We start from the raw sequence: 14,137 nt of genomic DNA on the forward strand, positions 1-14,137 counted from the left end.
TTCCCTATAAAAACGATCAGAATAATAGAAAGAAGATATTTATAAGTTATGAATATCTTCTTTGTATTATTCTAATAATTTATATAGACAAAACTCTGCAGTATGACAGGTTACCCTACCCTAACTGCACGTCCTGATATAGAGCATACAGAACAGTTACTGCATAAAGTTTGGTATGGCAATAAATACAGGTTTCAAGCTGTAAAAGTCAACTCTGAAAGAGAACATTAGTAACACTTGTTTTCTATGTAATGGTGTTGTCACACTTTAAAACAAAAAATCCTTGTGGCCTTGTGAAATGTAATGAACATTCTGTAAAACACTTTCCACACTCATCATGCTAACCATATACTTCCTGCAACACAAGGAGGAAGCGTATTACATTGTAATGTTGGTCTGCGTGCTGCCAAACAAACCATTACTGACAATAACTCAAAATATGGAGAATATGCACGCACTGTGCACCAAATCTACCAGTATAAAACTGCAAATTCTAACAGAAAGCAACAACATTATCACTATGAATATTCAATCCGAAAACACCAGCAATTGTATATGAAGACCACTCCAACTATAATAATTATATACAATATTTCTCTGCTACAGCTGAAGAAACTGGCCATATAGAGCTTACTACAGATGGCCACCATCACAGATCATTGAAAATAGGTGTATAACCACACATTTTGGGTGTTATTACCCTGTAAATGTTATTTAGACATCTAAGAACATGTAAAGGTCACAATTTACTTTAGACTGTAATAACGATCAGGGTTTAACTAGAAGATGTATGGACTATGGCCCTCATTCAGAGCCGTACGCTCTGAATGAGGGCCGCCCTCCATGAAAATGGAGCATCCTCCTGGACGCTCGTATAGCTGTGGGTCACCACCCACAGCCTATACGAGCGTGCAGTTTGATGGCCGCGATGGTCGTGACCATCGCGACCATCGAAACTGCGTACAAAAGCCTGTGGTTGAGTTTTTCAACCACAAGGCTCGGAGTGATTTTGGCTCTATCAGAGCCAAAATCACTCCCACTGACATCACTAGTGATGTCAGTGGGCCGGCTTCTGACGGCAGGCGTTCCCGTGGGAACGCCCCCGTCAGGGAGGCACGCCCACCAAAGGGGGCGTGCTGTCAGTCAACATCGACAGCACGCCCCCTTTGAAGAGACACTACGAGCGAAGGAAAATCCTTCGCTCGTCGCGTCTGGCGCATGTGCACTACGGAGCTCACTCCGTCGTGCGCATGCTCAGTGCAGAACATCGACCCACTTGCGAGCGGACAGCCGCTCGCGAGTGGGTCTGAATCAGGCCCTATATTTTTTCCATTGTTCTCATAGATGTAGCTTCCGATTTATCATTCTGCTCTCAAACCCACTCAGCAACCATTTAAGGTGGGGAAAGGACTTGATTTGTGTGGTAGAATACAATTCCATCTAACTAGCATGCACCATGCCACTTCCTTCAATTAAACTGACTCCGTGCATACATATACATATATATATATATATATATATATATATATATAGATGCAGTCCATGTCTATACTTTTCTTGGTTATATGGCAATTTACAATTTATTACCGACATGCAAACATTTTTATTCTAGCTAGACTATTTTATGGACTGCATTTATGCAAAGTAATCAACAGTGTTGTAACTATATCAGTTTATACCAGCGTTAAACATTTAGATCTCTAACATTTTCTAGACTGACAGAGGAAGAGAGCTCTATTATACTACATACTGTATCCACTTGCCATTAATGTACTACTGGTACGTTGCAGGCTTGTGACCTTATTTACAATATGCAAGATGACGAAGCACAGGAAATGCTTACGTAGAGATAGTGGGCACATTATTTTTTTCCCCTAGAGCCCATGTGTAGAGGAGAATACAGCCTTTTCCACTCTACAAAGCGACTTTATTATTGCAGCAGCTTGGAGTATATAGCACTATAATTGCACCTTTCATTTGCACTTCAGCAAATAGAGGATTTCTCAGGGAGCTTTTGTAAAACAAAGCTTCAAATACACAAAAGTGCAACATGCAGTCCAGTGACCCCTTTATTGCAGGATTCATGGTTGTAAATAATTCTAAAACTAAGTAGTATTTGAGCAGAATATCAGTTTAGTGTAATGAAAGTGGTGGTTCTGAAGTGGTAGTAGATTTAACATTTAAAGTGATGTTTATACAAATAAACAGTATTAACACACCAGGGGGAGATGTACTAAGCCTTAGAGACTAATAAAGTACCAACCAATCAGGTCCTAACTGTCCCTTTACCAGATGTGTTTGAAAAATTAGTTAGGAGCAGATTGGCTGGTACTTTATCACTTTGCAAGGCTTAATACATCCCCCCCACCACCACCGAGGTCTTTACTCAGTTCTCAGTGTGAATAAATTAAGCATATCAGTATGACTTTCACCACATGAATCAGGTCTACATCCAGTGTGGTGGGTAATCCTATGGTCTATGGCATACAGGGCCACAATGAGGGAGATGCGGCCAGTGCAGTCGCACAAAGCGGTTGCCCTGGTGGCAGAATGAAATAAGATCACCCGCCTAGGTAATCCCTATTGCCGGGATGTTTCCCACAGTGCCGTGCGAGCAGCCTATCATATACACAAGAGGTGATGCCCGAATGCCTCAATTAATTGTATTTCATACAGCAGTCTCTAGTTTGCCTCCATTATCACCAACTTATTTCTATTGGTTGGTAATGGTAGCAGTGACAGTGTGCCTAACACAACCAGTATGGTCTTTGTCAGTGTCTTTTATTGAGCCATAAAAATACAGCAATGATAAATATCAATTTAAGGAGTATTAAATCGTTACAGTTTGGGTCAAGAAAAATGGCAAACACCACAAAGGTTGAAGTAGTAAGGGTTCATGTCATCCATGGACAAATGGTCATTGGCCTACAGTTCCTATTTATTAATGTAAACAGATTTTTGAAGCTTTTGTGTAGATTTCTAACACTCCTTTACATTTCTCTGGGGTTGATTAAGTATTCCACAGTGGTTTTGTATGTGTTATATAAACATGCTTAAGCATCATTAATTGACAAAAGTGATTGGACACCCCCGCGCAAGCGAAATGGTCTGCACCTGCAGCAGACATGTTCGTGAAGTTATAAAACGAGTACTATAGAGACGTTCTCGATAACTCTGTGCTCCTTACATTGTGCCAGTTCTGCAGAAACAATGAATGTTTTTATCAGGACGATAATGCCATCTGTCATGTTTCCAGGGCAATGCTGGACTGGTATACAGAGAATTCGGTAATGGACTGGCCAACTCAGAGTCCAGATCTTAATCCCATTGAGAACCTCTGGGATGGATTGGAGCGACGGGGGTCTGTAAGACCACCACGTGTAGTGAATACTGCAAAGTACTGATCTCAATAAAATCTTGTTGATCAATTTGCTGTCAGTGTCCAATCACTTTTGTCTACTGTGTGTGTGTGTATAATATATATATATTTACACACTACACACACACACATACACACACTATATGGACAAAAGTGTTCGGACGCCTGACCATTACACCAATAGGGATTGTAATGACATTGTATTCAAATACATATACTTTAATATGGAATTGGTCCCCCTATAACAGTTTCCACTGTTCTTTGAAGGCTTTCACAAGATTTTGGAGTGTTTCTGTGGGAATATGTGCCCATTCATTCTGTAGAGTATTTATGACGTCAGGCACTGATGTTGCATGAGAAGGCCTGGCACGCAATCTCCATTCCAGTTCATCCCAAAGGTGCTCCAGGGGTTGAGGTCAGGACTCTGTGCAGGCCAGTCAAGTTCTACCACACCGAACTCATCAAACCATGCTTTTATAGTCCTTGCTTTGGGCACTGGGGCACAGTCATGTTGGAATATAAAAGGGCCTTCCCCAAACTGTTGCCACAAAGTTGGAAGCATAGCATTGTTCAAAAATGTCTTGGTATGCTTAAGCATTAAGATTACCCTTCATTGGAGATAAGGGGCCCAAGCCCAAACACTGAAAAACAGCCCCATACCATTATCCCTCCTCCACCAAACTTCACAGTTGGCACAATGCAGTCAGGCAGGCAACGTTCTAACGGCATCCGCCAAACCCAGACTCGTCCATCTGACTGCCAAACAGAGAAGCGTGATTCGTCACTCCACAGAACACGGCTCCACAGTCCAGTGTCTCTGTGCTTTACACCTCTCCATCCGACGCTTGGCATTGGACTTGGTGATGTGAGGCTTGCATTCAGCTGCTCAGACATGGAAACCCATCCCATTAAGCTCCCTCTGCACAGTTTTTTTGCTTACTTTAATGCCAGTGGAAGTATGGAACTGTTCAGCTACGGAATCAGCAGAGCGTTGGCGACATTTACGCACCATGCGCCTTAGTAGTTGTTGACCCCACTCTGATTTTCCGATGTCTTCCGCTTTGTGGCTGAGTTGCTGTTTTTCCTAAACACTTCCACTTTCTAGTAATATCACTTACACTTGACCGTGGAAAAACCAGCAGGGATGAAATTTCACGAACTGTCTTATTGCAAAGGTGACATCCTATCGCACTACCACAGTAGAAAATAAGGTGACATTGAAGCTTGGGCAAATTGTGCTAGACTTTGCATTCCTAACATGCTCTCAATACAATCTCTGCATATACTTATGTATAGTGTGCAGCGAGCTCAAATGCATATTTATAATGAATGCTGGTTTTAACCAGAGTTATAACGAAAGCTGTTGCTGTATATTTCAGCGATACTAAAGTCATTATCACACAGACTACAAATTCATGACACTCTGTGCGTTACCGCTATAGCTAAAGCTGGGTACACACTAGGCCGACTGGTCGGCCAACCCGCCGACCTGACCATTTGTAAGTGTATATACACTTACCAATTCATCTGCCCGATGTGCCGGGCTTGACAGCTCAATGGGCAGGCATTTAAATTGTCCGCCCAGTTGAGCTGTCAATCATCGCTGGGTCCCTCAGCATGTGCACAGGCGATCGGCAGGTCGACCATACACACCAGTAGATGACCGATATATCTTTCAGATATATTGGCCATCTGCTGTGCTGCACTGCAGATCCGATGTCTGTGAACGATGTCGCTCAGACATATCCGCTGTACACACCCGGTGATGCACTATAGATATATATCACCCGTTCAAACGACCCAGCTGGGATCAAACGAACAGGCGTTATATCTATCAGTGTTTGCCCAGCTTAAGTTACATGACTAACACCAATAAATGCATTAGATCTCACAGAACAGGTAACGTTAGTCTACAATTATAAACCTATTAACTCACAGAGCAGAAAATAGTTACTGGAATAAAGCTTTACAGTTCAGGTGCAGGGAAGTCTATTGTATGGCAACAAGCAGGCAATCCTAATGTTAACCAACAAGCAGGGACTACTTACCATGCTGCTGAAGTGACTAACATTCTGTATCTCCGCTATACAGAATATCCAACCACTAACATACCATACCAGGGATTGAAAAGCCCACTCCTAAGCGGAGGTTTTCTCACTGTCACCAGGAGTCTAAAGTTGCTGGTAATATGCGTATGCAGTCTGCGCATTTGCTTAAGATTTGTCCTGGAGGGAATTCAGCGAAGCCTCTCCAACTTCGCTGTTCCCCTTTGGTCAGTTATAGCCAATGTCAATCTAAGCGGGCATAACCTAGCGACCAAAAAGCCATGTTTTTCTCCATTTGTTAAGCTGACAGTCTGCCGTCCCCAGAGAGGTCTATATGGTTAGCCGTAAAACAGAATAGCACTAGAGAAAGCTCTGGTATCTCAGGTGTATAACCTCTTGTGAGGGAAAAAAGCCCTTTCTCAGATGAAAGCACAGGAGAGAGGGATTAGCTCAGCTTCATAAATAGACTGCCAAATGTGGTTCCATGAGGTTGTGCAGGTTTCATTTCAAACAATGGTGAACAGCAAATTAGTCTGTATTATGTCTCTGTAAGTCAACTTCAACAGTCAATACTCTAAACCCATAGTTCTCAAACTCGGTCCTCAGGATCCCACACAGTTCATGTTTTCCAGGACACACAGCAGGGGCACAGGTGTATTCATTACTCACTGACACATTTTAAAAGTTCCACTGGTGGAGCTAATTATTTTACTTGTGATTCTGAAAGGAGACCTGGAAAACATGGACTGAGGACAGAGTTTGAGAACCTGTGATCTAAAAACTACACTGGGAGTTTAGATAAGCTCCTGCACAAACTTCTATCTATACATTAAAATAATGCTCTAGTAAAAAGAGTTCTAGGTGGCAAGATTTACACATCCATAGCGCCCCCTGAAAAATCAGACCCAATACATTAAAACCATTTAACGTTTATTTATTTTTCTTACATATAATTTGCGTGGTCATTTTTCGCCAAAGTGCGCAACTTACAATTTTTTGGGGGGGGTAATTTATCATTGGGGGTGTCCAAAGAGTTCTATCCCCACATTTTTAGCCAATAATAGTTATTTTGCATTTTTTTTGTTCACCTGGTCTGCGATAAAGAAAACTTTTCTCCAGTTTTTTTTTTTGCCAATTGCGTTTGCGCCTGTTTTTTTTGGCAAAAATATCAAATTTTTTTGGCGAAAAACAGCCGTTTTCATCGCCGCTAATTGAATACGGCCCTAAGTATCCAGTACCCTAATGTATACAGCAATACCAGTGCTCACTGTGAATAGCAGTGACAGTAATGTAGTGTAAACAGGGACAAGCTGGGATTTAGACACAACCTGAAACAGATAGATTACATAGGAATGTGCAGTAAGGGTATTTAACGGTATAATGGCAACATAATTCAGCACTCCCAGCATCTGGGTGGAGCTTGGGGTGACACTGGAATTCAGCAGAGGACGTACACATAATGTAGACTCCTAATATAAATACACACCTTTGCCATTGCCGCCATCTCTGTTTGCCATTTACCCCCCCCCCCCCCCCCCGCGCCAATCCAATTGTCTCTGACAACTTTGATCACTTTTCAACATGTGGGACTTTTCAGCTAGTGTAAATGACAGGACAGCGGGTACTGAGCTAGGGCAAGTCGTCAAGAGAACTGTGTTTGGGTTAGAACAGGGGTAGCCAACCTCGGTCCTCGATTCCACGTTTTCCAGACTACCTAGCTGGTGCACAGGTGTATTCATTACTCACTAACATTTCAAAAGACCCACAGGTGGAGCTAATTATTTCACTGGTGATTCTGAAAGGAGACCTGGAAAACATGCACTGTTGGGAGCTCTTGAGGACCAGGGTTGGCCAACCCTGAGTTAGAATGGTATTAGTGACATTTGTGCAGAAGTTTTTCCTTAATCTCTACAGCAGCGCAGTGGTTAATCGTACATGACTTAGATCGGTCCTTAACTCTAACTGTAAACGTGTCTTGTTCTATGTAAGTCGGATTCAATTCAGCACTTTATTCTTTATGTATAGATAATCTAAAATTATTGCTTCAATTTCAGATTGCTGGTAGCATAACACAGATACAGCACAAAACAGGAGGATAGTGCAGTTATGCTTGGAGATAAGTAATGGGCACATTTACTGTATATGAACCTTAGAACCTCTACACTACCAGCAGAAACCAGTTTTGCGATAGTCTAAATTACGCAGGAGCAAAGGGGGAGAAATGTGGTTTTCACATTAAGAGCCGTATTCAATTTGAGCCGAGCCGCGATACGGGACCCGGCGAAACTTGAACAGGCAGAAAGTGCTGTCAGATTTGGGGAAATCCGCCTGACACCCCCCAAAAGATGCTCTGACATGGGGGTTCCCTATGGTACCCCCCCGATTTGGCTTGCTGAAGGTATTTGGTGGTTTTAAACAGGCTCAATAGCTGCTAAATAGCGTTTTTATATACGTGGTGCAGAATAGTATGTGGGAGTATTTTTCCCAAAAAATAACTTATCCCAGCAAATTTGGGGTACTTGAAAATGGGGGTCAGCATATTTAAAAGTTGCTAAAGTGAAGTTGAAAAAAATCGTGAAAAATCCACCTGCCACAAACACCTGCAATGAAAAAAACACTTGGGGCATACTTGGGGATCCCCCCAGTGTCAAGTTCGCTAGTTTTTAACTTTGTACCCCAACTTCTTTTTTTTTTTGCCCCCTTTTCAAAGTCATTTTTTGGGGTGTCATTAAGTGGTTTTTAAAAAATGTTTGACACAGATTACCTTTGGGGGACTGTCTGAAGCCTGCACGGGGGTTCCCGCAACGTTGCACCCATAAACCCCAATTCTGCACTCTATTCTGCCTGCTATTCATAGGCGAAACTTTGTCACCTAGTACATTGCATTGACTTTCTGCCTAGGCGGAAAGTCTTTCAAATTGAATACGGGGTAAAAGCATAACAGGCGAAAATGACGTCATCGGCGAAAAAGTATCGCGGATCTAGACTTTTCGCCTCAAATTGAATACGGGCCTAAGTCTGGCCCAAGCGTGATGCAGCCGAGAGCACTAAGCAGGGTCAGTGTTGGCAGCAGCCTGCCCATGGGTTGTTGACACAAGGACCAAGAGATTCCTGCCAATTGCTAAAGTCACAGAAATGAGCTGCGATGCTGCAGGAGATACCAGCATTTGAACACAGGTAACTAATACCAACAAGCAGCTAAACAATCCATAAGGTAACTTGTTCTAAAACACTCCAACACATTTTAAAGCAGATAGTACAAACTATATACATGATAAACATGCAATTTGTTTTATTATAGCTATAATTTCCTTTACAACTGTCTCAAAGATTACTCAGAGTAATTAGAATTATTTACCTGCTGTATCATTCAGGTGCAGAAAGATTTCCTTGTTTCCAATAGTAATAGTGGTAGTATATTTTTCAAAGACGGATGGAGCATATTGCTGTTAAAACAAAACATATTACAGTCTTTAATACAATATACTGTTATTTTTATTTATTTTTTAATGAGGGTATGGGAGAAAATAAAGGGAAATTACTATAAACAGAGTCCTGCAAATATACACACACACAGAAAAACCACACACAAAAACGAAGATGACAAGAAATTACAACCTACAACCCTGCGCTTGCTCTATACCACCAGCTATTTTGCAGCTATACTGTGCGCTATGGAATACAGCAGTGACATCACAGGGCCTGTGTGCTGCCTATCATCTTTGAGAGTCAGCGAGCAATCATTGCTACAGGCTGCACTGCTTGTTTCACCATAACCCAAACCTCCACTTCTCCTCCAGAGTCTCAGCAGAATTCAATAACAAATAGTGTCCCATTGACAGATCCTCGAGGAGAGTTCAAGTGTGTCCGCGGTTGCCATGTGTGAGCCTGACCTTTCTAATACTATACTTGAAGAGGATCCTCCTTACACCATTTATGTGTCTTTTTTAAGTGTGGGTTTTGTCAAGTGAGCAAGACAAAAAAAAGAAAAAAAAAACACCTCTTTTTGGGGGCACTCTTATATAATTGCGATTTAAAACGATTATTTATTCGATATGCATTAAAAAGCTATTAACATAAACGCATAAAAAATACACATAAGACAAAAACACGAAAAAAGAGCATAAGGAAAAGGACTTCTATATATTGTCTTTCACAAATAGACAGTAAAATAACTATCTATAGTGATAGTGGGAAAATATCCCAAGAACTTAGGCCCTCATTCAGAGCCGCTCGCTAAATGCGGTCGTTCGTTCTAAAACAAGGGGTGGCTATTCAAATGAACCGTTCGCTAATTGCGGTCTGTTCACGCCTCTAAGTCTGAACGAGCGAGCAAAACTTGCGGTTGTAATTTTGAAAAATACGCCCCCTTGCCACTCGCACCATACGTCATGTCCGCTATTTATTAGATTAATCGAGTACATCGAACAGCGTATGAACTGCTCGCTATTCTTGTGGCTGGTTTTTTCAACCGCTATTTTGCGAGCAGTTCTGAGTAAAAAAAAACCAAGTAACGTGGTCAATGACGCTGCTGGATTAATTATGCACTCCCTTAAAACGCCCGTTTTGACCTTTAAGCAAACCTGCGTTCGAATTCCACACCCCCGTTTTCAAGCACCTTCCCCTGTTACCACCCACATACGCCTCCTTCTGTCACTCAAAATAGCAGGCATTCGCTATATAGCGAACAAACGATTTTCGGCCGCACTGACTGGTTCGCGCATGCGTATTAAAATCCGTACGCATGCGCAGATGTGCGAACATCGGTCAGAAGGAACGAGCGCCCGCTTACGAGCGGCTCTGAATCAGGGCCTTAGTCCTTAATGGTTGGGTGAAAATTTTATTTAAATAACACCTCTGCTCAAAATGCAGGTGCTAACACAATATTGATAAAGGCACATATAATTAGGTAAATAGAATGTATATAACTTGATTTCCACAGGTAACCAGAAAGAGAAAAATCATATATCCAAAACAAGCCTGGTAACAAATTGAATGACCTCAGTCTGGTAGTATTATAGTGTCAGGTGTTGCTCTGCCCATAGACACGCAGTACATAGAACATGACAATTTCAATATTAGACAAATACCACAATATATATAGGCAACATGAGGGTTTAGAATAATAATGATGTAAATCTGCCTACATGCTTTTATATGATAAATGCAGTGGTCTCCACCATAAATTCTTTTCCGGTAGATAATGATTTAAACTTCTGGTAGCATTGGATTTATTCTGCATGAGCAAATGATATATATCTTTTGATGATACCACTCGTGATTCCACGGATATCAAGAACAAGATGCAAGGAAATATCAAAACATATAATGACTTGAACTCACACTTAGCTGGTTTATAACAGTACCAGGTTTTCCAATTTTTTGTTTTTATAAATGGTCACTGTGTCTTTAAATGCAGATTCTATGCAAGCTGTTGTTAAACATGAATGGTCTCCAAAGTATCTGTCTATGGTAGCAGACTATCTAAACTCAAATGCCACACAGTAATAGCACGATATCACATTTGCATTTGTAACAGTGCCATGTTTTCCAATTTTTTGTGTTTATGCAAATGGTCACCGTGTTTTTGTAAATGTTATCTCTCTAAACACCTGCCTATAATGACATGCTGTACCACAATAGTACAAAGGATCTGGAATTATAGCAGTACCAGGTTTTCTGGTTTAGACAATGTTAATGATCGCTGTAACTTGAAATAAACACATATTATGCACATATCTTTCCAATTATTTTCCAAGATATCTTACCAGTTATTTTAGAAGATATCTTAATAGAAAGAAACAACATATTTTGCACATATCCTTTCAGTGAATGTAAAATATCTAGGTATAGTATTGAGTACTAGTGAGTACTCTGATGGAAGAATTGTCTGGCACCTAGAGTCCAACTGCTTCTACTGCTATCCCGTGTGGATGCTAGTCCAGGGAATGGAAAGTGAGAGAGCAGCTGGTAGGGCAGACAGAAGTAAAGTATAGAGACGCTTCTGCTGTCAGGATTTGCTAACGTCCACCACCCTGTTGTTATAAAAACATTGCAGGGAGGTAAGGGCGGTGCGCGTCCAGATGAGAGAGCTTTGAAAGGAGAGTGTACCTGTATAGATATGTTGGTGCGATAAACTGGACTCAACAGCTGGTTCCTGCAGTGAAGGCGCCTGATGCCGTGACTCGTGTACGCACCACGAGTACCCGGAAGTGACGTGGGTATGACACGCGTTTCGCCCCCTACTGGGCTTGATCACATACAGCCCTCAAGTGAGTTGTCTTGCTCACTTGACAAAACCCACCCTTAAAATCTACTAATATAAGCCCTGGGGAGCACCACCAATACTTTAATATACAACTTGGCATTGTTCCATTAAAAATTATTAAGTTATGTTGGTAATAATATACTAAATAATCAGTACTGATCGTATGGAAAATAAGAAGTTTGGTGCAGGTATTTTCTTTGTTCTTTATACCATTTGTGTGTCCTCTGCAAATGTGGGGATGAGCAGCACAAGTCAACATGCTGACGTAGAAATCGGGGATGCGTCTGAGGAATTGCACCAGGAGGATGAGAAGGATATTTCTGTAGTTGGTGCCAACAAGGATGATGAGGATTGTTGATGCCGAGCTTGGGCTTGTTGATTGTGTAAATCAGGTAACAATTGTTGCCCATGGTATGAAAAAGTCCTTTGTCATGCCATGGCAAAAGGCAAAAAAATCCACTCATGTGTGGAATTATTTCCACCCAAATCTGGACAACAGTTGTCAAGCCATCTGTAATGTTTGCAAAGCAAGAGTGAGTAGAGCTAAGGACGTTAACCATCTAGGAATCTCCTCCCTCTTACATCACTTGCAGAGCATTCATCAAATTCCAAAGTGTTTAAGTTTTTAGCCAAAGTTTCTGAATTTTGCAATCGGTCCAGCGTCACCTAACTGCTCCCTTCTCTGTTAGATCCAAGCGCCTGCAATCTCCACCAGAAACACCTGCATCATCAACATCCTCAATTGTGATCGGAAGAAGTCCTGCTGCATCCAATTTCATAATCATGACTGACTCCTCTCCTATCCGTGATTCCTCAGAAGGATCCTTGAGTGCTATGCCTGTTGCTGCTGCTGCTGTCTTCATCCCAGAAAGGGACCAAGAAGACTACTACTAGTAGAAATTTAAAAAACAATTGACTATTATACTTCCTCTATCAAAGGATTGTTTAACAGCGGTCACCCAGTTGCACAGCGGATCACTGACGCCATAACGGCTGTGCTAGTATTAGATGGTGAAATAATAGAAAATGAGAATGATAGTGTTGAGTAAGTGCAAAAGGAGGATGAGGGGAAAATTTGTGTCCTATCCAACGCTAATGAGGATGTTGATGATGAGGATGTTGTTTGCGTAAATCAGCCACCAGTGGCAGCAGTTCTCGCTCATGATAAAAAAAAAGCCAGAAAAGTCACATCTTGGGTGTGGAATTATTTTAATCTAAATTCTGACAACAGTTGTGAAGGCATCTGTTCCATTTGTAAAGCCAAAGTTAGCAGAGGAAGGGACGTTAACCATCTAGGCACCTCCTCCCTGTTATGTCATTTGCAGCGAGTTCATGCAGTTTGTTTAACAATCTCCACCACCAACACCCTCATCATCAACTTCCTCAATAATTGAAGGTAGTCCTTCCAAAAATTGTTTTGTGGAGGCCCAAACAAAGGACTTCAGCCAAAAAAGTGTCAGTCCATATCGCTAAAGTGCTTAGTTTGTTAAACTGTGCATGTCCTTTTTAATAACCCACATGAGAGTGTGTGGGAGGGCCCAAGGACAATTCCATCTTGCACCTCTTTTCTTTACATTTTGCACAATTTGGGGCATTGCCAACTGACATTATTATAGTTTATTAAACTGCCATCCTGTCTGCCACTGCTGTGTGGCAATGTTTCACAGATGTCCTATATTTTTTTTAAACTGCCATGCTTTTGTGCCACTGCTCTGTTGCTTACTTTAGCCAGCTGGCTGCAGCCTTTGGCCTATATTGGTGAAAATAGTGAAATCAATATTGTGAGCTGTGAGGTGGTTAAAAATGCCTGAAAATGATTATTAAGGTTTATAATACTGTAGGACCAAAAACAGGCCCAAATTATGTGCTTTTAGCGGTTTATATAATTTTTTGGAAAAAATACAGATCCAAAACCAAAGCACGTAAGAGTGGTTTTGGAAAACCAAATCCAGATCCAAAACCTTGAAAGAGATACAGATCCAAAACCACAACACGGGGGTCGGCGCATGTCTCACCACCATCTGTTCCCCCTCTTTATTCTCCAATATTCTCCGTTCCCACAACTCACTGTCCACTTGGCACCACACCTCATCCCAATTAGTCTTCTACGTCTCCTTTCTGCATGACCTTTCTTTCCTCCTCTGCTCAATGTGATAGACCAAATTACTACTGATGGCTGCCGACCAGAAACAACAGGGTCAAAACAGAGCGCAACTGTGTCAAACACCAAACTAAGGATTGCAGGCAACCACAATTTTGTAAGAATGGTTGTTAGTATCGCAATAAGAAACATTTGTCCCAACCTAAAGAGAACCAGCAACGTTTTGTAGGAGGGCCCTATGAATTCTCATTTTTATTTCCTTGTGTGCACAAACCCTTTCCCTGCACAGTGCGTACACACAAATCTGTATAAAGACCAGCAGTACTGGCCACATTATGCACTAA

The 14,137-nt window shown here is 41.6% G+C and overlaps 1 protein-coding gene across 1 annotated transcript in view; it reads right to left on the minus strand.

Annotated features, from left to right (window-relative positions):
* Positions 1-14,137, minus strand: part of RHOF (ras homolog family member F, filopodia associated) — a 61,684-nt gene that overhangs the window by 36,940 nt on the left and 10,607 nt on the right. Inside the window, exon 2 of the mRNA XM_088449158.1 lies at positions 8,783-8,870. Coding sequence (XP_088305284.1) covers positions 8,783-8,870 — 88 coding nt within the window. The remainder of the gene's footprint in view (positions 1-8,782; positions 8,871-14,137) is intronic.

This window comes from Taudactylus pleione, unplaced genomic scaffold (assembly GCF_031769625.1).
Source record: "Taudactylus pleione unplaced genomic scaffold, aTauple2 ptg000479l, whole genome shotgun sequence".
NCBI lineage: Eukaryota > Metazoa > Chordata > Amphibia > Anura > Myobatrachidae > Taudactylus > Taudactylus pleione.